Raw genomic sequence first — 25,362 nt, 5'->3', positions numbered from 1 at the left:
CACACACACACACACACACACACACACACACACACACCAGGTAGAATTCAAGCATCTTGTTGGAGAATAGTAACTGGTGAACTCTTAACATGTGTGTGCTTGTAATCACATAATGAGGCCATTAAATTTGAGGATGATGGGGATTGTAAGCTGTTACACATTTAGGTGTACAGAGATTTTGAACCAGTTAACTTGTGATTTAATTAAATAACTTGGTCACTCACGTGTACTCATGTGTTAAACTCAAGACCCACAGGCCACTCATTTTAATCAGGCCCGCAGATATGCATATTTCGGTTTCTTAATAAATTGTGGCCAAACTGGCGAACCTCCTTTGCAGCTGCAAGCATACAAGCTAGTTAGCAGGAAATGGCATATAAAAAGGAAAGCTGATGCTGAGGGCAGGCAATTACAGGTCAGCCTGTATTCTGAGTACTGCTTTACAACGTGTAGAGTGTGTGTTTCAGATAATAGAATTTGCCTCATTTTGATATCACACACCAGCAGAGAGATGGAGCCACAGAGGAGTAAAAGCCCCAGAAAAAGAGGCGTGCAGCTAGATCAGAATAGGTTCCTTCAAGCTACATTTCAATGTAATGGAGCAGCAGAGGCGAGTTTAATGATAGTTGAGGAAATGGCTAAATCAAGGAGGTCACTGAGTGCAATTTAGTTAATTTGCAATTTTAGGTTTTTATGTGCAGCCAATTTCATGCTAGGAGGATGGGTTGTATGGGCCTACACGGGCTAAGATCTTTTTATTTTTTTAGCCAAATTTTTGCTAGTAGTTTTTTCACTTTTGTTTTTTGTTTGTGAAACAGTTTATGTGCAATGCAACAAGAACATTTCTTTTTCTGTTAAACTGAACCATTTCATTTTCTATACCTCAATAATCTTGGCATGTTTGCTCCTAATGAAGCCGAGTTTGAGTTCTCCGTTCTAGTTGTGACGGTCAAAATTTCGATTTTCTGGTTTACTGCAGTCCCACAGATATCATTACAAACTAAGGTGGTAACCATGGAGATTAATATACCTGCTCAGTATGAGTATTGGGTATAAAATATGTAAAAATCTGTGTCTCATCAGCTTCTTTTAACATCACTTCCACTTGAGAAATGCTGTCTGAATGCAGCATTATCCAACTCTCAGTAAATGTTAGTCTCAGTCGAATATTATCAACAGTGGGAGTATTTGTGGCATCAGAAATGGCAGTTTGTTGTCTGCCTCTGGGTTTCAAGCCATGAATGGCCCAGTCGGTCATATGAAAGACAAATTAGCACAGTGGTTTTTGACACGTTATTGTGTTTATATTGTACAGACCAACCCAAAAAATAAAAACATATGCACTCATCAGATCATTATGTCTGCAGGCGGAGCGCAGCGGCTGCGATGTCCTCAGCATCCCGGTGCCCATTCGCCGTGGCGGCTCAGAGTCCAACCTAGACGTGGTTGACGGTGTTGGGCACGATGGCGTGGGTCTGGATTTCACCAAAGGACCGCTGGGAATCGACAGCCTGCAGCAGAAGATCCTCAAGGTAAGAAGGAAAACATTGCACACCTGCTTCAGTGTGTGTCTGTAAATTTATCGTGTTTAATTTGAAAAGCTGTGGGTACACATGGGACACATTGGCACTCAGAACTCAAGCACCACACTTGAGTAAAAGACAAACTAAAATATCTCCTTAGCTCTGTTTGGTGACACATGAAGCAACAGAAGCAGCTTTTTTTTATTCAGTAATGGACTAAATGTCTTTTAAATGTCAGTTCTTTCTGATACGACAGGAAAAGAAAAAATCGACTCAGGTCCGTCTCAGTCCTGTCTTTAGAAATTAGAAGTGTTTTTCACAGTAGAGGCTTATCCTGCACTTTAATATCAACGTTTTACAACTGTAGAGACTAAGCTGAACTCGTGCTGCGTGCTGTATATTCACTGGTTTATCCGAGCAAAAGTATTTTGAGACTTCAACAATAACCTAACAGTGAAATTATTATTACAATGTGATGAACTGCTGCTCCCAGTCAGGAATATACACAAAGAAACAAATACAGTGAATGAAAGCAGACCAGAGAAAACAGTTTGATCTGTAGCATCTGTATCAGATGGTAATTTTTAAACTTTCCATGGTTGGAATAAACTCGATCACATGACTGAGGGGCGCATTGACTGCTACGTTTTAGCAACAGGAGGCTAAAAAAACTTTGTTTTGTTCTGAGGAAACGCCCGTGTGAGGAGGTTTAGAGATGCCTTTAAGACCAGCTCTGTTTACACAGGATAACTTCTTCACAAGCAAAGAAAGGCAGGTGTTAACGTCTCCTCTCGTGGCTAATTATCATTAGGGATCAGAAGTGCGGGGCCAAATTAAATTAGTATCATTGAGCTCAAAGACAAACAGGGCTGCTGTCAGTATTCATGCAGCATTATTTTATTCTAACATACCCATGTGAAAGATGAGCAAACTCATAGAACAAATCGGGGTGTCGGTAAGAATCAGAAGCGCTGGTATCATGCATGCTTAAATGATTTTAAATCTTCAGCAGCTGTTTTCACATCTGTCATTTGGCTCTGCCTTCAGGTGACGGAGCAGATTAAGGTGGAGCAGACGGCTCGGGACCAGAACGTGGCCGAGTACCTGAAGCTTATGAACAATGCCGACAAGCAGCAGGTGTCGCGGATACGGCAGGTGTTTGAAAAGAAGAACCAGAAGTCTGCGCAGACCATCGGTCGGCTGCAGAGGAAGCTGGAGCAGTACCACCGCCGCATGAAGGACAGCGAGACCAATGGGAAGCACAACCAGAAAGACAGCGGCGGCAAGGAGTCCGGGACTCACAGCAAGGAGGGCAGCCTGCGGGACGTCAGCACCACCGGGCGCCACCAGGCACTGGATAAGGTGAAGACGATCGGGCCCGGCGTGTCGCTCTCACCTCCATTTTTCTTCAGTAAGCCGCGGGAGTTCGCTAACCTCATCAGGAACAAGTTTGGCAGCGCTGACAACATCGCTCACCTGAAAAGCTCTATGGAAACGGGGTCAGGGCTGCAGGTGGAGGGCGGCGCGAGGGGTCTGAGTGGCAGCGCTACCACAGTAGCCAAGGCGACCAAGTACCAGAGCGACGATGAGTGTTCCACCGGGACGTCTGCATCCGCTGACTCCAACGGGAACCCGGCAGGAGGATCGGGGGCGGAGTCAGGGGGGCCAGGGAGGTCTGACTCCAGCGGGCGCCTAGTGGAGGTGCTGGACATGGTGCGGGACATCAGGGATGCTCAAACGCAGCTGGCAGAGGACATGGAGACTCTGAACACACAGTTTAAACGAGACTACAACTACTTCACGCAGGTGATGCAGGAGGAGCGATACAGGTGAGCACAGCATCACGAGTCTAAGGAAGGCTTTTCTCCCAGAAAAAAAATTCTTGACATATTTATTAGTTTTCTGCTCTTTTTTTCGTGATTTCTAGGGAGGTTTTAGGGGGGAAAGCTTGTGTGCTCCAGTACTATTTTTAAATGCTTCACATCTCCGCTGTCACCAGCATTAAAATGAGAAATGCCAAAAATATAGTATTTGAAGAAAAGAAAAATCTCCTAAACTGAGGTGCAAGAAAAATAAAATGACATTTGGTTGCTTATAAGGAGCTTTAGAGGATTTGTTCTTTGTTTTTCTTCCCTGGTACTGAGGGCAGATTGTTTCTCACTGTGGAAAGATTTTTTTTTTTTGTGTTTCTTTTTTGCGTCACAGATCAAAACAGAATATTTTGTGTTGTTCTGGGAGAGGAGAATATTGTTACCCACACATGATGGTTAAATACTCTTCCATGAACATTTTACAGATAATAGGGCACAGACTCACATGTTTCTTTCTTAAATATACCCATTAGTATAAAGTCAGCCCCTCGGGCTTTGAGTGAGCAACAGTTCAGTGTTAACACTTTAAACGCCCCTGAAACAAGTAATTAAAAACCCATTTCAGTTCTTAATATCTAAAATTTATTTCAACACCATAAATTGGAGAGATAGAGGGGGAACAAATCACAATTGAAATTTAATTAGTAGAGGATGAAATATGCAGTTTCCTGCCTCACTTACACCAACTGTGAATCCTCCCCTTCACTTAATGAATCCCTGACTGCGACACATTTTTCAGGCTGGACAAAACTTCACAGAGCCAACATAAAAATGTTAATTTTATGTAGCCTAATATTACAAATCATAAATTTATCTCCGGAGCTGACATTAAAATGTTTAACTGCTGTCTTTAGAGTCTCTGCGAAGCTATCACCACTATATTAACTATGACTTGTAAAATCACTTGTATTATTGAGTTCTGAATTAAATCAGAAAATCCAATAAAACACTGAACTGAGAAAGATAAGAGAAATATTATACTGTGTAAAATATTTCTGCTCAACAAATTATGCTGTTTTTGTTTTGTGGAAGGGTCTTTTTTCCTTATATCCTTTATTGTCAGAATATGTGTGCTGCAGTCACAAGAATATTTGCACAACGATTTGTACGACTATAAACACGAAATACAAAATAAAAGCGGTTTGCACATTGCTTTGAAGCTAACCGGGGGATGCTAGCAGAGGTTTTTTGCTCAGAAGGCAAAAGGTTTGAGGATCACTGATCTGTTTCAAGTAAAATTGTGGAATAATTGTTGGATGAAGATGTTTTTATACTTCGGTGCTTCAGTAATGGTAGCATTTCTCTCCTAACAGAGCCAACGTTGTCATTACATGAGCTGTTGAACTTTAGAGAGCTTTTGACAGTTTAGGAGTCCATCATTAAAAGCCTAAAAATAGCCGGCAGAGCTTACACGTAAACCCCCCAACCAAGGGCAAATGCTCTGAGCAGCTCGGCTGCAGCAGATACACTGCTGTACTGTTACGTGCCCACACACTCTCAATAATGCATTGTTTCTCTTTCCTTGGCTCTCTCCGCCTCCACCTACTCTGCATGTTTGTGGGTGTTTCTGTCTGTCAGGTATGAGCGGTTGGAGGACCAGCTGAATGACCTGACGGAGCTGCACCAGCACGAGACCAGCAATCTGAAGCAGGAGCTGGCCAGCATCGAGGAGAAGGTGGCCTACCAGGCCTATGAGAGGGCCAGGGACATACAGGTGACTTATGTTTGGGCATAAGCCCCCACCACTGCCACAGCACACGGCTGATTAAGATTAGAGTTTAGGATTAACCCTTTAAGTAACCAATGTCTTACTCAAATTGTAAGTTTAATTGAAAGGCCTAATGTATTATTGCCTTATTTACAGTGTTCAGTTTAGACGAGTTTGACCCCTTAGTGGGAAAGGTCACTGCGTAGTGTACCTTCATCATTTGAGGCTATCCTGGTAAAAGTGGTTTCTGCCAGGATGACGACAGGCCTATCCACACGGCATGCTCACTGTGGTTAATGGGTTTGCTACAAGAACGCTTAAAGGAGAGAGGAGCCCCCTCCATTCATATCACTGGAAGATTAGCGTTTTGGAGAAATAATTAATCTGAATCTGTTCCTTTCACTTCGGGGAGGTTTTAATTACAAATTTCTGAGCGTCCAAATGATTAATTGATGACATGTCTCTCATGACATGTCACACTGAAGCCACAGCAGTCCCTCCATTGCTTCCTATTTCTAATCGGACATTCTTGCGCTTGTTTCTAATGCAGCTGAAGTTCATACACGATCCAGTTTTGCTGCCCTTTCGCTGTGACTCACTGCTCTCCAGAGTTTCCCTGATCTCTAACCATTTTTGTGTGTGTGTGTGTGTGTGTGCGCGCGCGCATGTGTCGTAGGAGGTGCTGGAGTCGTGCCAGACTCGCGTGTCGAAGCTCGAGCTCCAGCAGCAGCAGCAGCAGCAAACCATCCAGCTGGAAAACACGGACGCCAAAGTGCTGCTGGGCAAGTGCATCAACATCATGCTGGCCATCGTCACCGTCATCCTGGTGTGCGTGTCCACTGCGGCCAAGTTCACCGCCCCGCTGCTGCGCAGTCGCCTCCACTTGGCGCTCACCTGCGTGGGCGTGTCCCTGCTAGCGCTGCTGTGGAAGAACTGGGAACATTTGCAGTGCGCTTTGGAACGATTGCTCCTCCCGCACTGAGACCGGTGTGGGGAGGAAATCAACATGTAGCCTTACATGAGCTGATGATTCTGGGCTCCACGGTGACTCGGTTTAAGGCTCTGAGCCTCACCAAGAACACGTAAACGGACATAAACGCTCAAGACCTGAACCGGAACTCTCTGAAGGTGCACACATGAAAACGTGGCTGCTCTGCTGCAGATCTGCAGGGCCAACAAAAGATAAATCGGCTCAGCTGCTTTCATCTGGTCACCAGGAGACTCTGGTGGCACCGGCATCACACACACACTGAAGTCTAAATATAAATGAGCGGGATTACATCAGGGCATGGAATAACACGTTATTTTTTTCCTGTCCTTTAAAGGGATGTGTTTCTGTTAGAGCACCACCTCCACACAAACTGTCAGTTATGAGTCCAGTGGACCTGATTTGAATGTGCACACCAAGCTCGCTGTGACAAACACAAACACACATCCACCTGAAGGTTCATTCGCACCGCGCCTCTCTCTCGCTGCTGTTCTGTATTTATGTGAGGTTTTTTTAAATTCAGCATCTTCTTCAAAGCGACAGTTTGAAGTCTGGGATTGCACATTGTTTTAAGCTGTTTTCTATCAGTGTGTAAATCTGTGTATTCGTGTGCGTTGTGCACTTACTCGTGTGTCTCTGTAATGTGTTTCTTCAAGGAACAGTTAAACATTTTGGAAAATAGGTTCAAGTCTGGATGGTAGATGTGCAGCTAGAGCCGGGAGAGATCATTAATGGACGTGCTGTGAAAGAAATCTGCTGTAAAACCTTTAAGCTACAGCTGCAGTGAAAAGTGATGCCCAAACCTGCTTTTATCGCCCTCCTTCATTTTTATTGCCCAAATCTGACCTCTCACAGTAACTAAATGATTATAAATTTGAAAAAATACTCCTAATTATGCGTTAATTTAATGAATTAGCTTCATGATTCTGCTCACCTCAACTGCTTGATTTTTTTTCCCTGATCCATAATTATTATTGTTCAGTCTTCTGGTGTATCTTTGAATCCTCACAATAATCCTTATGTATCTCAAAGTTGATCCTCGATGCAGCCCCTTGGTCACGGTGCTTTGAGAACACAGCAGCCGCTGCTCAGGAAACGACTTCATGCAGTTATTTTAAAGCCCTTCTTTAAACCTACCAGGAGACTTTTGTCCAAAATGAGCTTAAAATGTTATGTTTTTATTGGTGTTTTGGTCGAGAGCTCCGACCCTCCCAATCAGCGTTTCCTGCCAGAGCGCTGAACGGATTTCCTCACAGTTCTTGTTACAAATGCAGTAAAACAAGAAAAATTGTTTAAAATGTGCACACAGCTTCATCTTTACCAAGATAATGATCAGATACACCTGTCATTTACTGGGCAACAAAACGATGGCCTCTCTAACTCTTTCCCCATTAAGATGACATTCAATGATCTCCGTATTTCCTGTAATGACAAGTTTTGACACATCTGTAATCAATAAAGAGGCTGTTAGACAATACGTTCCTGTACAGCCAGAGACCACTTCATTAACTTCTGATAGATACACAGTCATTTTAGTCTGAAGTAGCCTGAAATATGACAGAAACTCCTCAGTTCAGGTAAAAGAATCAAGAGTTACTCCTAACAGGCTCCCAGATGGAAACGGTTAAAACCGGGGGCGGGACATAGAGATAGACAGCGTCTCTGCATTGCTTCATTCTGTCTGAAACAAGCCGGTTTACCTCCCTGCTGGTTACCGCCAAGTTTCTTTTACCTGTTTGTCGCACTCACCTGCTGGTCACCACGTCTGATTTGATTAATGTGTTCAAAAACACCAGGGACTGGTTACTTGTCTTATAGTTGGCCAACATCTCCGTCCTCTGGCTCCAACTTCACACTGAATAGACCAAAACAAAAAAAAGTGACTATTTCCCAGAATGTCAGGCTGCCTGTTTTGAAGTGAAAGCTGCTTAACTGCCTCATCTCTTGTTAATTTGGTGTTTTGTGGTTATTTTGTTATGATGTTTGTGTTTTCAGGTAACCGTTGCTTCTGAAAGCTTTTTAAAGCCTCTAACAGTGAGAAGGGAAACCTTGTACTAACATCAAGAGATAGCTGAGAAGCAGAGCCTGTTTTCTCACACGACACATGTAGAGAGAACACTAACGCTTGATGCAGTTTGGTGCACGTGGAGGGAAATAAGGTGAAATTATGCCGATTTGAAATTGTTTAAAGTTGACCGGTGATCACATGCAGGCTTCACTTTTTAAGTCCTGGATCATTAGATGGCCTTTTCTGGAGAGGTGATCAGAACAAATTACAATGTGTGTGTGTATGTGTGTGTGAAGCCTTTGATGCTGTGCTGCGTTCATGTCCAGGGGGAAAAAACATGGCAGCATTCAGACGCTCTGTTCTGATATTTAGAAGATTTGAGAGGCTGAAGATTTTTCTCTTTTTACTTGAAATAAGCGTCTGTTCAAACATTAAAGCAGCATGTTTCCCAGCAGCGATAGCCGCTTTCCCGCACGTGACTTGAATGCAGCATCGCAGACTGGACAGAGGGAAGTGAAAAATGTAGCTCCCCGACCCCATTTCACTGTGATGAAGATGATGACGAGGGGGTTAAAAAATAGGACTGATGCCTTTTCAGTGCAGCCTGTTTTTTCTTCTTCTGTGTGTCCTTCTGTTTTTCTCTATTCTAAGAAGAAAATATGGAGGTTTTTATGAAACCTAAGCTCATCTTTGATGTTTTTTGCAAACTGATTCAAACACTATCTCTGTTAGGAGAGACGTGCACCTCCTCTCCAAAGCTCTGAGTTCATGGTGTGTGTGCGTTTTCTTTGTCTTTTTCTTTTCTTATTTCTGTGCATTCGTTTCTGGTTATGGGTTTTCTATAACTGTATTATTACGGTATTATATTTTCAGATGATAAAATAAATCATTGTTTTTCTATCAAGGTGCCTTTTTTTAAAAATAAAATAAAAAAAATCTGAGCTTCTTATTGATTATGGAAGATGTAATCCAACTGTGAAGATCATACTGCTCTGCAAGCTTCATAAGGAATACATGTATAAACCAGGGTGTAAATCACTTCAACTTAAAGCAGCTGGATAAGCTTTTAGAAACGACATTGATTTAACTGCATTCAATTTCACTGCTGTCTTCAGTTTAAATTCATGGATGCTTAAAAATCCATTAGAATCTTCTGCAAAACTCAAGTGCAGGCGAACAAAGGGAAGTAATTTAGGATTTGCAGGCACAGATGGATCTTAAATTGAACGCCAGGTGTCCTTTATTGCTTTTCATTAAGACAGACATTTTCATTCTGTTGTCTCAGAGACAAACGTCAAATCAAAGCAGCAGCAGCCCCACCCGGGATTTACAGTTATCATTAGCTGCACAGCGCCAGAATTTCCAGTTTTCTGGTTTTGCTGACCTCTGGCGATGATGTTTTGTGAAGTGTTTTCCCCTTACAAAGGCTTACAAATACTGTATAGATGTGTATAGTGAAAACATCAATGGTTTGTGGCTTTAAATAGAGATATAGTGACAACTAGCGGCCAAACAGGAGCACTGCCTCCAAATATCTCTAATTAGTTTTATTACATATATCTGCTTCAAATATTTTTTAAATTATATACGGCAACTATACTAAAATAATTAGAAATTTACTATTCAGTTAGATAGTACCCTGCCTTTCTTACTGCTGGAACCATGAATTCTGATAAATACGCAAAAAACTAAGGAAGGGACATAATTCTTTTTCATAGCACTTTATTTGCACTGTTCCAGTGATGGATGCTCATAATAAGCAGGTCTGATAATGAAGTCGGTGTATACATCAGTAATCCCTGTGAACCAGCAGCTCAGGCTTCAGACTGCTTCAAATGTCTGGTGTCAGTTTTTTTTTCTTGGCTCTGCATGATGTGAAATAAAGTGGATATTCCTAATATGGTCATATTTGGCATATATCCCCACCCACTTTTAAACAATCTGTTTAACAGCCAATCAGAGGAAGGTTTGCTTAAATGGTACTAAGGGAGCTTGTTTTGGACAGAGGATGAAGTGTTGGGCTGCAATAAACATAAATAAGGATTATTTAGAAGTCTGAATCATGCAAAGCTGCTCTAGTGGAATACAAACAAAATGTGCAGCTGGTTAGGTCTGGCTAAATAATTGCACACATTTTTATAATACTAGCGATGTAGGTTCACAGGTGATTTGTAATAGATAACAGCTACATTATTAGTACATAAAGTTACTGCATCTATTTACAAATCTAGCTACACTGTATTCCCAATAGAGTAAATTACCTTTTTTACCCAACAAAAACAGACTATGAGTGTTTACTAACCGAGTGCTGAAAACATGAAAAGGACTTCAATTCAAGCCACGAAAATTAAAGATTACAATGTGCAAATTTATGATTTTCAAATCCTAGTATTTCTCTTAAATTTATTTTCAGAAATTCTGACATTAAAGTTGAGTTCACCTGTCCTGGGTGAAAAAAAAACAAAACAAAAACAAAAAACACCTGTTGCTGCGTTCATCCGCAGCAGCAGGTGGCGATAGTGAGCGCTGTTGCTGCTGTTTTGGCGCAAAGCGGAAGCTGTCATAACTGTCCCCCTCATGAAAATGAAAAGTTCAGTGCTGTTATGTGGGTTTAGCAAAGGCACCTTATTATTTACTGTCTGAAAAAAAAAAAAAACCTCCCGTGGTTGATTTATGCGAAATATCTGACGTTAACTGAACGTGTCAGCGCTGGTTAGCGGTAGCTGCTTCAGCCATTAATGTGTTGAGGCTAGCCGGAGCAGCAGCAGACCTGGTTTAGCCTTCAATTTATGTTGTTTTTAAATGATCTGAGCAACTTTTGGACTAACCTCAGCTTTAAATGGACGAACACAAGGAGAACATTCACGGCCAGGAGGACAATGTGAAGACGTCCAGCGTGAAGGAGCAGGAGAAGGTGGGTGAGCTAGCAGAATCACTGCTCCGTGTAAACGCTGTTTGCGTTGAAGTAAACTGGCTGGTGCGTTCATTGACACCAAAGACAGGCTGGTGAGAGATATGTCCCGTTGGGTTCTTTGGTAAGGTGCCGACTTGATGAAAATGACTAGAAACCGCGTTACTTTTAGTTACTCTTGTATTGGAGTAATTAATACTAAAATATTTGAAGTAGACGGGAGCTACATCACAGTGTTTTGTTAATGTGAGCCCTGCAAATCGACCCCGATTCTCTTTTGCTCTGTGTACTTCATCTTGTCGTGTTGTATTTTAATTGACTGAGCTATTCTTTTTTTAAGCTAAAGAGATTGCTATTCTCGGGTTAGACCCCGTTTTCCTTCAGTGTTACTTCTTAAAGGCACATAATCAACAAGAAGTTTGCTCTAAGTTATCAGGATAGCATCGCACAGTGGGTGCTCATCCATGATGCGACTGTTGGATTGAGATCTGGTGACTGTGCAGGCCATGTGAGGTCAGAGAACTCACTGTCATGGTCAAGGAACTAGTTTCCTGTTAGAGGACAGCAGAGGCACCCAGTGTGGTCGTCTCCTGCTTCTAGGTTTGAGATGCTCTTCTGTACACTTGACCTTCCTACTCTTCTGCATGGTTGCATTAAGTTTGAAAAGTCTGCCTATTTTCCTTTTACCTCCTAGAGATGGTTTTGTGGGAAAATCCCAGTAGATAGGTCTGAGTATTTCAGAAACTGCTATCTACTTTCTTTTGCAGATAATCTTATCTGATGTGTTGTTGGACTTCACTCTAAAATGATCTGTTCCTCCAAACAAACCATTGATCCATGCTCTCTGTGTTTTTGATGGCCAAATTTGTAGAGTTACATCTTTTTCTGACACATAACGACCCACACGTCTCCTCCTCAGGAGAAGCCTAGCAGCAGGCTGTGTCCTGCGGGAGAATCTGCTCCTCAGGTGTCCCCGTCTCAGTCGAAGGGTGACTTCAGCCATCCGGTGTACAAAGAGATTGCTTTGGCCAACGGCCACATCAACCGCATGACGAAGGAGGAGCTTCGGATCAAGTTAGCGGAGTTAAAGCTCGACACACGGTGAGTTTTTAATAAATGTTTGAGGACCAAACACTCGTGCTTGTCCCTTAGAAGTGTTCTACCAAACAGTTTTTTTCTTGGTGTGTGCAGAGGAGTGAAGGATGTGATGAAGAAAAGATTGAAGAGCCACTATAAGAAACAGAAGCTGATGCAGACGGCGGCAGAGGGAGGCCCCACCGACACGTACTACGACTACATCTGTGTGGTGGACTTTGAAGCCACATGTGAAGAGGACAATCCTTCAGACTTCCTCCACGAAATCATTGAGTTCCCTATGGTTCTCATCAACACGCACACCTTGGAGATTGTTAGTAAAGATTGTGACTTAAATCAGGAGTTGTCTTTTGTTGTTGTTGTTTCTGTTGTTGTTAATAATGATGTTCCTCTAATATTCTGCACAGGTGGACACCTTTCAGGAGTACGTGAAGCCTGAGCTTAACCCACAGCTCTCAGACTTCTGTGTGAAGCTGACGGGAATAACGCAGGTCGGTTGAGTTCACGTCACTATCACATTACACGTGTGGGTCATTTACTCATTCTTCTGTGTTGTGTTGGTAGAAAATGGTCGAAGAAGCAGACCCGTTCCCAGTAGTCCTGCAGCGAGTTGTGTCGTGGCTTCAGAAAAGGGAACTCGGGACAAAATACAAATACGCCATCCTGACTGACGGGTGGGTTTCACGTCAAAGCTTCTGCAGGATGTTTACTTTCTTCTCCTCACTTGGTTTACAGCGCCGTTTCTTTAACATCGTCCACAGGTCGTGGGATATGAGCAAGTTCCTCAACATCCAGTGTCGGGTCAGCCGAATCAAATATCCTCCGTTTGCAAAGAAGTGGATAAACATAAGAAAGTCATACGGAAACTTCTACAAGGTACATTTTACAGCTTTGTACAGACACGCTTACATGTTTTAGATTTTTAAAACTAATTTTAATATTAGTCAAAGATGATTTCATTTATTTAGGGGAAAAAGTTATCCCAAGCTACCTGGCTCTGTGTGGAAGAAAGAAAAAAAAGTAACTGCACCCTTATTTCATTAATCACACCCAGCTCTGATTACTGCAAGACCTGTGGAATCAAGAAATCACAAATAGAACCTGTCTGGCAAAGTGAAGCAGGCTAAAATATCTCAAATAGCAACACATCAAAGCCCAAAGAAACAAAAAAAAAAAAGCAAAAGGGAACAAATACTTTTTCACAGTACTGTATTCTTACTGTTCCAGCTCATTTTAGTCATTAAACCCTCTGCATGCCTTCCTGTGTCCCGTCCATGAACCTCCTCACAGATTTGGCTATTTCTCACATGTCCTAATGTCTTCTATGATAAAAGGTCTCCACTGCTAACCAGCCTCTTCTTCTTCCTCCAGGTGCCGCGTACTCAGACGAAGCTGAGCACCATGCTGGAGAAACTCGGCCTGACGTACGAAGGTCGTCCTCACTCCGGGCTCGACGACTCACGCAACATAGCGAGGATAGCTGTCCGCATGCTGCAGGATGGCTGCCAGCTGCGCGTCAACGAGCGCATGCACGGCGGCCAGCTGCTCTCGGTTCCCAGCTCGGCGCCTGTGGAAGGAGCTCCGCCTCCACACAACCCCCGCAGCAGGGACTAGAACCATGACCACTGAAAATACTTATACTGGAGCTCAAAGTCTCCTTTTACACCAGATCTTTAAAAGTGGATCATTCCTTCATTTTCTGGGTGGAAAAGTCTGCCTCGCCACGCCTTACCGCGCTGCTGTTTCTCAACAGTATCACAGAAATATCTTTCAGTTGTCTTGTGGTGGAGAGAATTCAGTTTTTACCCTTGACAGCATAATAAAGCCTAATCTGCAGCTTCACGTGAACACACATATCTACAATTTAAACTACTGTGCTAATAAAACACATAAATCCTGCTGTGCTGTTTAAAGTGCTGCACGATGACACTGCTCACCGGTTTCCTCGCAGAGAGTCGAAGAGTCGGTCCTGTGGACTCGGACGGCTCCATAAATGGACCTCTTAAAGAAAAGCTGTAATTAAGGAGTTCAGCCTGTGTTGTACTGTCGTCACGTGTACAGATGTCTTGATTTAATGTTTGTTTCATAAATGAGGATTTGTTTCAACTGAAACGTCTGCAGATCTGATAAGTAATGCAAATTAAATGTCTCTTTTTGTTTGCAGTTTTTCATCTTCTTCACTCTGTGTGATGCATGCTTTAGATTCAGCAAATTTTGAAGGGACAAGAGAGGCAGTCGAGTCACTTTAGAAGCTCGGCACAGGTGCCTTACAGCAGGCAAGCGTTGACAGGCTAAACCTGCTCTCAGGGCATCAAGGGTGGTATTCTATGGCAAATATTAATCAGGCTCCACAGTGCTGGGCAGCAAGTGCAGGGCCCACTAGAGGGCGTCACACCTTTATGGCACCAGCATGAAGCCTGTTTCCGACTCGCTGATCAGACTTTCACACCACTGTCCTGCTGGAGGTCATTTTGTAGCTCTGGCTCTGCTCATCCTGTTCCTCTTTGCACAAAGGAGCAGATAGCGGGCTTGCTGATAGGTTCGGGGCTTTCTGCGGCCTCTTGGAAGGCTGTAGAGTAACTCTAGAGTGCCTGCATATCTCCTGGAATTTCCTTCCTGCTCTTAAGACTGTGCTGCGAGATACAGCAAACCTTCTGACATCTGAACATATATATGGACTACCTGTGTGACCTCTGTAGGGTCCTGGTATCACCTCATGCTTCCAGTAGTGACACTTTGGAAACCTGGGTGTAAACTAAACACAGTGTTGTTTTAATCTAACACTTATGTGTATGTTTGCAGACCCAACTGTCTGTACTATGATCATCAAAAGAAGTGCAGACACAGCTTTCCCTCAAGGTTTCTTTGTGATTCAGCTGCTTCTATCATCAAGTCTTCCAGGCTTTGTGGCTGTGCAGCCCATTTCTCTGGTCTTTATTTATTTATAATAGGAAAAAATGTGTTTTTTTGTTTTTTTTTACCAGAACACAAAAGATTAAACAAGACCAGCTGACATGTGTTTTTCTTGTAGTCGGGTTTATTATTGGCTGGTTGTTAAGGCACCATGTCCAAGTGATATCTTTGGATTATTAAGTACATGTGAAATGTTAATCCTTTCAATATAGATATTTAGTTACAATTAAACACAGATTGTAGTAACGTATGCAGGTATATTGGCTTCGAGGTCATGATGGCTTCTTTCCTTCTGGACTCCTTACTTTAATACTCTAACGGTCTTTGGCAGCTTTAAAGCTTTTTTTCTGTCGTTGAAACATTTTTTGGCAACGTCAAATATATTAGTGTTTTTATTTAACAGCCGTAAAAGGCATGTAGGAGCAGTACGTCAGACACTTTGGCACTGTCAATAAAGTTAAAGGCGGTGATGGTTTCATCACAAACAGGTGCTGTACAGCGCTACTTTGCGGCTCATCTCCTCCAGCATGTTGCGGGCGGCTTGCTCCAGCTCGGCCAGCTCTTTAGCTTTGGCCTCCAGGATGCGCTGGTTGTCCACGTAGGAGACCTCTAACTCTGAAAATGCCACACAAAAACAAAACTGTCTTTTTTAACGGTTTAAATTTCTTGCACAAGTGGAATATTTTTTTCTTAATTTTTATATATCTGATCATACTTCAGAAACTGACTCGAGATCAGCCGGCTGGTTCGTAGCAGATTATTTCATGTGCTTCTGTGTATTTTTTTTTTAACAGGAGAGGATCCAATAATGTAAAAAGAAACAGATCTAAACAAACAGGAAGAGAGCAAACTCCCTTCTTGTTTGTTAGAAATGCATTCATTTAAAAGAACAGAAGACAAAACTACAGAGTTATTATACATTTATCTGAACAGTGTTCACCTTTGAGTCTCTCCAGCTTTCTGCTGCTCTGATTGAGCAGCTCTATGGCCTCCTGCTGCAGTTCGTCTGCCCTCCTCTTCGCCTGCTGCACCGACTCCCCTTTAACCTCCACCTGGTTCTCCACCTCAGCGAATTTATCCTTCAGCCTCTCATTGAACTCCTGCACACACAAAAAAAAAACCGCACTGCAGCAGGAGTGGATTCACATGCAAACCAACACGGATGCGCGCGTTTGTGAGACCTGCTCTGCTTCGTCGGCGTCCTGTTTGGCCTGCTGCGTCGTCTGCTCAGTCGACACCATTATCTCCTCCATCTCCAGGTTGTTCTGCCTCAGCAGGCCGACCTCCCTCTCCAGCTGCAGCAGGCGGCCCGTGGTGTTACTGAGCTTCAGCTCCGACTTGGCCGTCTCCGACTCCACCTGACGCACAAATGCACAGATTTATCTTGTCTTTTCTTTTTCACTTCTTCTTTTTAACTGTTCAGGGTTTGCCTCATACTCTTTCTGCTAATCCCACCATCATTAATTTCACCTGCATCTCATCCCTATTAAGCCAGAGTTTCTCCTGTGTGTTCACATGAAAGGAGCGGCGCTGGAAGCTTCTGACCAACCACAGCTAAAAAAACAGGCTAAAGTTTAGCCTGTTCAATGCCAGGAAGGAAACCCAACTATAGCATAAGATATAAGGTCACAGAACTCATATAGAATAAGAAGTTATCTTTAAACCTCTATATTTATTACTGATGATCATCGGGGAAATCTAAAGACTTCAGATGCTATTAAAAATCTTTGGACCCTCCTGTGATCCACAGGTCTGAGGGATGGCTATTTTCCGGAGATTTGATCGGTAAGTAGCTGGTGACTTGTTGATCCAAACTGGGTTATTTTAGTTGTAAATATTTTTTCTGAATCCAGTTCAGTTTCAGGAAGTTTTTGGAGCTCGTTCAATCTTTCAAGTTTAGTTTAATTTTAGTTAAACTTGAATACCTTTTGTATCTTTATAATTTATTTTGTGGGTGGCGTTGTCAGGCATTAGTAAGTCAGTTTCCTTTACGTACATTCAGCTTTTGCTTGCTATATTATTTTTATTTTTTCAAAGTTTCTAATTTAATTTGTTATTTTTTTATGTTTATTTTTAATAGCTTAGACTAAAAATGCTTTTTAAAATAAAAATATTACGTCCGAACACCCGACAGCAATAAAACATTTTTATATCACTGTGAATAAACTAAATGAAAGCTGAGCGTTTCCTGACTGCAATATTGTTTTTAAAGTCAGTTGTTACTGAAAACAAGGCAGACCGTTCTAAAACGGCAACAACGTACGACTCCATCTCTTGAACTTTGTGCTGTTTTTGTCATCCCGAAACAGTAAACGGAGTCACTGAATCAAACCGCATCATCACTGAGGTCAGCCGTACAGCGTTCAGCAGGTCCATGGTGCCCTTGGTGTTGTTCTGGGCCAACTCAATGGCGTCCATGGCGATGCTCTGAGCGCGGTCGGTCTCGTCCAGGGCAGCCTTAACTACTTCTGCGGTGTCCTTCATGTTAGACGCTTTCTCGCTGACAGACAGGGAGAAAGAAAGATGGGTTTATTTACACATTTCTGTCAGAGGCAGCCAATCAGAAGAATGTCTGTTCAAAGGGGGAGGAGCTAAAACAGCTTGTTTTTCACATTTTAAATTTGCAGTTGGCTGCTCGCTACCCGCTTCACTGACTGACCCCCTAAGTTTGAGCTCAAACTGGTAACAAGGATTTAGATTTTGACCAATCACCTGCCTCTGATGTCCTGCATTTGGCTCGTAGTCCAAGAAAATGTTTACAACAATTACAGAAGAAAGCAAAAATATTGCCACCTGTAAGACTGCAAAAAAGATTTTTTCATGTTGAATTTTTTTATCCCGTTCCTCCTGTTTTCCATCCTGTCAGTCGTCACGTGTTACCTTGCAGCCTTAGCCTCCTTCAGCAGCGACTCGGCCGCCATGACGTCCTCCGCGCTCTGACTGAGGATCGTCTCCACGCTGGTCAGAGTGGTGACCTTCTCCCTGATCTCGTCCGTCAGCTCCTGAAGCTTCTCGGCCGACGTCGGCATCTCCAGAGCCAAAACCTCGTTTGCCAAGGCCTCGATAACGGACGCGTCTGCTTTCTCATCTGGATAAACGCAGACCAAACATAAATGAACCGTTTTATTTTAAGAAACGTGCATACATTTTTACACATTGTGAAGACTAGACGTGTACAGGAGAAACTCACTCATGAGAAGATCTCGAATCTCCCTGATGAGGTTGCGGAGCTGCTCGTTGCTCTGCTCCACTCTCTCTTTGCTCTGGTTGGATTTGATCAGCACCTCCAGAGCGTTCGCTTTGGCTTCGTTTGCTCGGATGTTCGCTTCCCACACCTGAGCAGAGTGTCCACACAGGTCCAGGTTACCTGTCTCACATCCACCTGCAGGTGTTCCACATTATAACACGACGACCATGTTCACTTACCATCCTGGAGAGCTTGTCTACCTCCTGCATAGCTTCTAGGATCGCCTGTTCCAGGTCATTGGCTGAATTGAGAGACGTCTGAGCGGTTGTGACAGCGCCTCCACACTCTTCTCCTCCACAGCGAGGCGCTCCATCCTCGTTGGTGCAGCCCAACCCGCCACAGGTGGAGCAGCCATCATCGCCTTCAGAGGCTCCACCACAAATCTACAGAGAAAGACAGAATTACCAACAAAGGTGAACGTGTGATAGACAGATGCGATCTTCCCGTGTTCTCACCTTTTCACTTAGTGAAGACAGGCTAAACTTATCGAGCTCTTTGGACAGCTTGTCCAGCTTCTGCATGTTTCTCTGTTGTTTTCGGTCAAATTCCTTCTTCGTGCTGCTCATTTTGTCCTCCGTAGCTTTCCGTACTGCAACTGACTGCTTGACTGTGTTGCCAGGGTCGCTCGTAGAAGCATTGGTGCGCTGCTCTGCCATCCTAGACTGCATGTGCGCAGCAGTAATAGTCTCCAGGGCACCTGGAAGCAGTAAAGTTAGGGAACAGTGAAACAGGGCTGGACGGAAATGTAGTACTGATGTACCGATTAAAACGTGCCGACTTTCTGTCTTGGCTTAGCTGTAAAGGTCTAAGAGTGAAGCTTTAGGCTGAAGCACTTGATTTCTCACCGTGTATGTTGGCGTTCTTGGCGTCGTCCACCTGCTGTCTCAGCCTCTGGACGCTCATCTCCAACTGGTTTGCCTCAACAGTCAGCACGTCTAAGTCTGCATCGGTGGCATTTGCATCACTCTGAAGAAGTTCCAAGGCTTCCTCGGTTGTGTTGAGCTTTCCATTGAGATAGGACATCACACCACTAAGAGCACAGTGAAACAATAAACACCAGTTGCTTGCTACAACCCTGAGTAAGCCTCTGTTTGGTGGTGTGCATACGTTATCTGATGCATCAGCTCCTGTATCTGCTCCAGCTTCACCGTGGCGGGGTTGCTCTCCAAGATGTCTCTGACAGCCTTGGAGTTTCTCTCGAGACTTCTAATCAACTCTTTGTACGGCGCCGTCACTCCGACAGTCTGCAGCTCGTTCACTTTGGCCTCCAGTCGGCGAGTTTGGTTGGTCAGCTCCTCGACCACGGTGTCCCAAGCCGCAAAGCACTTGTGGCAGGGTTTGCAGTCAGGGAACTCACCGTGGTAACCCCTAGCACACTCGTTGCACCGGGGGCCCGCCACGCCCTCCACACAGGTACACTGCCCTGTGGCACGATGACACTGCTCACTGGAGATCCCCCGGTGGTCGCAGTCACAAGCTAGAAACACACACAGGAAGGTGGAGACGCCAACTAAAAAAACGACTCCCAAGGGTGAAACAACCCAAATGTTTAATTAATAACAGTTTTTTGTTGTCTGTGTTTGTATATCAAGTTTTATATTCTGTATTTGTTGTAGTTTTAATGCAGTACTGAAGCAGATTTAATGCGATAGGGACTTAAATAAAGGTAAAAACATAGCAGTGTTTCTTTCTGCACTGTTCCTGCTGGTGTTAAAGGGCGAGAGGCAGGGCAGACTCAAATCATGTCACCAATCTGTTGCAGTTAACCAATGGCAGTTAACCTTACATAGAGAAACCGATGCAGACACGAGGAGGACGCAACCTTCCCAGGACCTTCTTGCTGAGTGTTTAGAACTAACCTTCAACTTTAAGTTTTATAATGTCAGAACAATAAAAACAGTAAAAACATGTAAGTTACGCGCAGCCCTCATAATCCAAAAAAAACATCTTCAAGTTTTTGTCTCCCTGGGAAGTAAGTCACTTAAAGTTTATTTAACCTCAAATGGTTTCAGTAAATAAACTTGGACATGAATATGACCTCGAAGGTCAGGTTTCGGTCGCTCCATGGGGGGAAAAAAAGGAATATCACGTGTCAGAAAGAAGGAAAAAACAGCCTGACAGATATTCCCCATCAGTGTTCCTGTACTTAGAACATAGAGAACATATCAAATGTCTAAACTGAGACATTTGATTATTTCATGAAACATTTGATGGCAGTATGTCTCAGAGAAAAAGGGAGCAAAAAAATGCTTGAGGAGCATTTTTGCAACCAATTCACTTTAAAAAGAACTAGTGCTGTCAGCGTTAATCTCCTTAATCTTGCCGTGCAGCCCCACGCACGAGGCGATCCACGCTAACTCGCTAACGGACATTTGCCGCGTTAATGCGGTTATGTCGCTACCATAATTTTAATGAGATTAACGCTGACAAAAAAGAACATCTTAGAGACAGACAGAGGTTCACCAATCTGCAAAAAAACTGTCTACAAATTGTCCGACAATTTTACAATAACATTCCTCAAGGTAAAATCATGACGACTTTGAATATCTTGTCATCTACAGTTTATGTCATAACGACATCAGAAGATTCAGAAAATCTGGAGAAATCTCTGTGCGCAAGAGAAAAGACCAAAAATCACTGGATTGTGGTGTTCAGGCCCTCAGGCAGCACTGCATTAAAAAACAGACATGATTCTGTCATTACTGAGATCACTGCATGAGCACAGTTCTCTGTGCCATCTATAAATCCAGCCTCTGTGATGCAAAGAAGAAGCCACATGTGCGCATGATCCAGAAACACCGCTGTCTTCTCTGAGTAAAACTGGAAAGCTGAGGTCAGACGAACTAAAATTTTAAATTCTTTCTTGGAAAACATGGACCCCGCATCCTCTAGACTAAAGAGGAGAGGGATCATACAGCTTGATATCAATGCTCAGTTTGAAGTCTGGAATTTGTAATCAAGAAAAAAAAACTGAGAAGAAGACTGAGGACTGCTGAGCAGCTGGAATCCTCCCTCAGATGAGAACTGCTGGTTTGCTCAGTTCCCAGACGTTTGTGGACTGTTGTAAAAAGAAGAGGGGATGCTTTGAAATTGTACATTTTTTCAGTTTAAACATGTGGTATGTTTTTCAATATTCTACTGTGTATAAATGAGATTTTCTGGTTTTTATTTTTATTTTATGCAGTGAGCGTCCAAACCTTTTGGGGTTATATTTGTGTGATTTATGCAACAGAAGGTGAGGCTCTGGTTTAATGAGGTTGAATTGTTACATCTTTCTGCAGAAACACAGTCATGGATGAATGTAAATGGTGATTATTGGTTACTAATTGAGAAAAGCTACACTACTATTATATTAAAAAGACATTTTAACCGCTGACACTTGTAAATCTGAGGCATTTTTTTTTATCTGCATACAGCATATACATATAACACTCCTCACTGAGGAGGCCACAGTGTTGCTGTATATTGGTGCATTATTTCATCATCTGTGCAGAAAGGAGGTGAAGTCCAGCTGCTTTCAAGGCTTAAAAGACCATCAGAGAATTCAATGGGAATATTTCATATTCCTGTTTCCTCTGTGTGTTTGTCCGTGGCGAAAATGGGAAGCCTGGGAATTCTGGAGAACATCTGTTTCTCATGAGAAGAGGTCATTCCCAGATCCAGCTGCCCCTGCTGCTCTCTCTTTCTCTGAGGGTGAGCCAGCTACTGTGGGACACTTTACTGCAGATGGACTCTTCAGCAGTTTGTTTCGCAGACAATAAAAATTTTCAGGATCCAAAAACAAAGCTGAGCGCCAACCCGGCTGACTGAGTGCTACCGACACGTAACTGCTGTCGGAGTAAGCCGAATCATCTGGAAACCATTTCAAAGCTATCGCTGCTGGTCTCCCACTGAGTCACAAGAATAACATCCTGTGAGAACATGAATACTAAGATCCAACCACAAGGACACATCAGGAAGTATTAGAATAGTGATGGTTTAGCTCCAACGTGCTGAAATAGAAGTGAGGGTATTGTTGGTGCTCAGCGTAAGACTGAATGTCTGCAGTGTGAAGACAATACTGATAAAAATAAAAACAAGGCCACAGTGGCATGTCCTTCTTAACTCCTTCCCTATTCAGGGTCTCAGAGGGGCCGGAGCCTCATTAAGTTTCCCTTTCTGTGGAAGGCAAAAAAGCTGCTAGAAGGTTATATAAGCTTGTGAGATGTTTAGAGCTACAAAAACTTCACAAAAGGCAAAGGAAAAATAAGCACCGTACCATCAGACCGTACGTACCACCTGGGGGCGGCAAAAACAAGCTGATATGATGAATTTCGGAGTAGTTTCTAGACTAGACGCTCCTTCAGGGCGCTGCTAACCTCCTTGAAGTTGGAGCCCTTTGATCTGTCCATGTCCCAGGCTATTTTACCCAACCAACACAGCCCCATATCTACAATCCTGTCTCCAAATTACCCCCACTTCCAAGAATTCTTGAGAAAGTGGTTATAAAGCAGCTCGTAGAGGTAATGAAAGACAACAACCTCTCTGGCAGTACAGAAACCGCTTTACTTTGGCTTCAATTTCAGGTAATCTTACTGTTCTTATTTTAACTGGTGAAGTCAGAGAGGAAAGACTGACATGGTTCGGACATGTGCAGAGGAGGGATAGTGGACATATTGGTGCTGCCAGGGAGGAGGAAATGAGCCTCAGAGGAGATTCATGAATGTGGTGAAGGTTGGTGTGACAGAAGGAGATGGTAGAAACAGGGTGAGATGGAGGAAGGTGATCCACCATGGTGACCTCTAAAGTAAGGAGGAGCAGAAACAGGAGGATAAAGCTTTTACTAGGCCTGACTACAGCATTTGATAGTTGACCGTAGCATTTCCCTCAAGAGACTTAGGAATGAGGCTGACCAAAGTAGAAAGGCACTCAAATGGGTCTCATCCTACTTCTACTTCACCTATAGAGTATTCAGAGTCACTGCGGTCAACTTTATTTCATCAGCTGACCTAATAAGATGTGGAGTCCCACAGGGCTCGGTTCTTGGACCTACTTGTTTCGTTTCTATCTGTTGTTAGTTGATATTATGCCTGTTAAATGTCTCGTTCAGGAAAAGCACATAAAAACAGAGCCTCTCCATTCTTCCCACGTTGCCATTAAAAACAAGAGGACTTCCAATTTCTTACAACTGATAAAATGTGTCTTTATTGTTCCTGATCATATTTCTAATAGTGCCGCTGTCCATCTTAAAGAACTAAAAACCGACCACCAGCAAGCTACTCAACACCTGAGCATTACTTTGAACATGTCAGTGTCTACCAGCAGTCAAAAGACTTTTACACTAAATTTTAGTTAATACAGTCAAGTTTTTCTTTTAAAAAACGAGACATATTTTCTACATTTTCCCTGTAATTTACTGAAATATCCTTTTACATTTTACAATGGGCTCTTTACGTTTGTATAAAATTCTGAGTAAAGAAATATGTTGGTGGGTCAGACTCACTAAGTAACCGGGATTATTTTAGTAGTAATTAATTTCTCCTGTGCTCAGTTTGTCTCACCTGTTACCCTGTTGGTATTCTTGCTATATGCATCCACCCCCCTGTTTCCCACAGCCAGCTGCCAGATAGTCTTGTTCTCACTGACATGAAACTTTCCAGGCATATCCCAGAGTTCCTGATGGTTTCTTGTTTGCATTTTTCTGTCATGTTTAAAGTAGTTCACCGAGTTCTTTCTTGTATACTCCCTGGCAGACTGGCTGGCCTTCAAATGTTTGACACTCTGGTCCTGCATTTGGGTGGTGGTGATACCTTACCATAACATTTGACCTCTGGATTCCCCCAGAAGAGCTCTTTGCACTCCCGGCACATCCGGCCACCAAAACCGGGCTTGCACATGCATTGTCCTGTAACCTGCAGGCAGCGCAAAAAACACAGCGATCAGTTCAGAGCGTTCAATAAACTTCAAAGCTCTTCTCTCCGATGCAGACACAATAAAGCTTTGTAGTTTGGCAGAATTTGTTCCTGCCAGGAAAGAAAATTCCTGTGTCATTCCACAGTGTATTCTGAGACTTCCTTCCTCCGATGGAATGAAGCCAGTAAACACAGAAAGCTGAATGTTTCGTGTGAGTGAGTGTCATCAGTTCTTTACATGTGAGAGGAGAGAAGCAGGTCCTAAACAGCTGGAGTCCATATATCAAAAACTACTTGAAGTTGTTGGGATGGTCACACCCTACGGTGTGGGGGTTTGGGAAAACCAATCCCCAACACTATGTAAGAGAAAGTTTGGAAACAGCAGCTCATAGATGGACAGGATTTTGTGGTTCATTTCAGATCGTGTTCAGAGAGAGTTAACTGGAGTAGCTGCTGAGACGATGGTGCGGGGGTTTCATTACTTAATTAACTGGAGTTTAGATTTTTTGTTCTCCTGAAATGTCAATACTGTCCTTGGATACATATCCACATGTTTCCGTCCACACTGTTTGCTCCGGTTCTTTTCCCAACTGTTACTATAAATACCCATTCCTATATCTTTATACATACATCCAGCCTGGCAGATAGAGGAAAAATCTGAGCAGGGAAACCATTCATCTGGCATTGACCTGCTTGGTATGGATAATCCTACCAGAAATAAACATTTCTAGTGGTATTTGTGCTCCAGGTGGCTCACACCAAGCAACTGAGCACAAGTTTTAGATTTCATCACCTAAAATGTCTCTAAAAGTTAAAAGGCTTACCCAAAAGTTACTGCATGATAGTGTTAAAGGACAAAATATGGTTATAAACACAGTCTGCCTCACCTCATTGCAGGAGGATGTGAACGAGTGGACAGGATCGCAGTCGCAGCGCTGGCAGCCCGTCCCGCTGGTGAGGTTCCACGTATCTGGAGCGCAGCGGTCGCAGTGCTGACCGACCACGTTGGGCTGGCAGGGACACTGGCCACTGCGCTGGTCGCACTGACAGTCATCGGGGGACGAACAGGCATAAGGAATCGTCCCTACTGAATAACACGTGCACTCTGCGGAGTGAAGAAAGAAAGAAACAAGAAAGATGCACCGCAGAATTATGGGAAATTTACTGGCTAGATGGATATTTGAGATCTGTCTATGTTTGTTAACAT

General features: G+C 43.2%; 3 protein-coding genes across 5 annotated transcripts in view; 2 read left to right on the top strand and 1 right to left on the bottom strand.

Annotated features, from left to right (window-relative positions):
• The window catches only part of tmcc3 (transmembrane and coiled-coil domain family 3), an 80,038-nt gene extending 71,039 nt beyond the window's left edge, over window positions 1–8,999 (top strand). For all 3 annotated transcript variants that reach the window (XM_005747236.1, XM_005747237.1, XM_005747238.1), the window contains 4 exons: window positions 1,368–1,532; window positions 2,571–3,352; window positions 4,973–5,108; window positions 5,779–8,999. In XM_005747236.1, coding sequence (XP_005747293.1) covers window positions 1,368–1,532; window positions 2,571–3,352; window positions 4,973–5,108; window positions 5,779–6,084 — 1,389 coding nt within the window. In that variant the 3' untranslated portion in view covers window positions 6,085–8,999. The remainder of the gene's footprint in view (window positions 1–1,367; window positions 1,533–2,570; window positions 3,353–4,972; window positions 5,109–5,778) is intronic.
• Window positions 9,000–10,611: 1,612 nt separating this feature from the next.
• Window positions 10,612–14,263, top strand: eri1 (exoribonuclease 1). Its single transcript, XM_005747235.1, has 7 exons — window positions 10,612–11,012; window positions 11,929–12,110; window positions 12,201–12,417; window positions 12,512–12,595; window positions 12,669–12,778; window positions 12,866–12,980; window positions 13,476–14,263. Exons 1-7 carry the CDS (start codon window positions 10,938–10,940, stop codon window positions 13,716–13,718), a joined length of 1,026 nt encoding a protein of 341 aa, XP_005747292.1. The 5' UTR covers window positions 10,612–10,937; the 3' UTR covers window positions 13,719–14,263.
• An 858-nt stretch (window positions 14,264–15,121) lies between these two features.
• The window catches only part of lamb1b (laminin, beta 1b), a 30,726-nt gene continuing 20,485 nt past the window's right edge, over window positions 15,122–25,362 (bottom strand). The window contains exons 23-34 of the mRNA XM_013914382.1: window positions 25,043–25,260; window positions 24,059–24,155; window positions 19,372–19,741; window positions 19,110–19,294; window positions 18,720–18,961; window positions 18,444–18,647; window positions 18,208–18,352; window positions 17,898–18,105; window positions 17,376–17,517; window positions 16,199–16,375; window positions 15,958–16,117; window positions 15,122–15,632 (exon numbers count right to left, since the gene is read on the bottom strand). Of these exons, the coding sequence (XP_013769836.1) occupies window positions 15,496–15,632; window positions 15,958–16,117; window positions 16,199–16,375; window positions 17,376–17,517; window positions 17,898–18,105; window positions 18,208–18,352; window positions 18,444–18,647; window positions 18,720–18,961; window positions 19,110–19,294; window positions 19,372–19,741; window positions 24,059–24,155; window positions 25,043–25,260 (2,285 nt within the window). The 3' untranslated portion in view covers window positions 15,122–15,495. The remainder of the gene's footprint in view (window positions 15,633–15,957; window positions 16,118–16,198; window positions 16,376–17,375; window positions 17,518–17,897; window positions 18,106–18,207; window positions 18,353–18,443; window positions 18,648–18,719; window positions 18,962–19,109; window positions 19,295–19,371; window positions 19,742–24,058; window positions 24,156–25,042; window positions 25,261–25,362) is intronic.

Source organism: Pundamilia nyererei, unplaced genomic scaffold, assembly GCF_000239375.1.
Source record: "Pundamilia nyererei isolate P.nyererei 1_Seehausen unplaced genomic scaffold, PunNye1.0 scaffold00192, whole genome shotgun sequence".
In the NCBI taxonomy this organism is placed as follows: Eukaryota; Metazoa; Chordata; class Actinopteri; order Cichliformes; family Cichlidae; genus Pundamilia; species Pundamilia nyererei.
This window is presented reverse-complemented; position numbering and strand designations above follow the sequence as displayed.

Bases quoted from the DNA above. Each gene is read 5' to 3' on its own strand.
- eri1 (XM_005747235.1), top strand. From the start codon at position 10,938: ATGGACGAACACAAGGAGAACATTCACGGCCAGGAGGACAATGTGAAG. The intron at 12,596-12,668 runs GTCGGTTGAGTT...TTGTGTTGGTAG, and splicing joins AGCTGACGGGAATAACGCAG to AAAATGGTCGAAGAAGCAGA. The intron at 12,779-12,865 runs GTGGGTTTCACG...CATCGTCCACAG, and splicing joins TACGCCATCCTGACTGACGG to GTCGTGGGATATGAGCAAGT.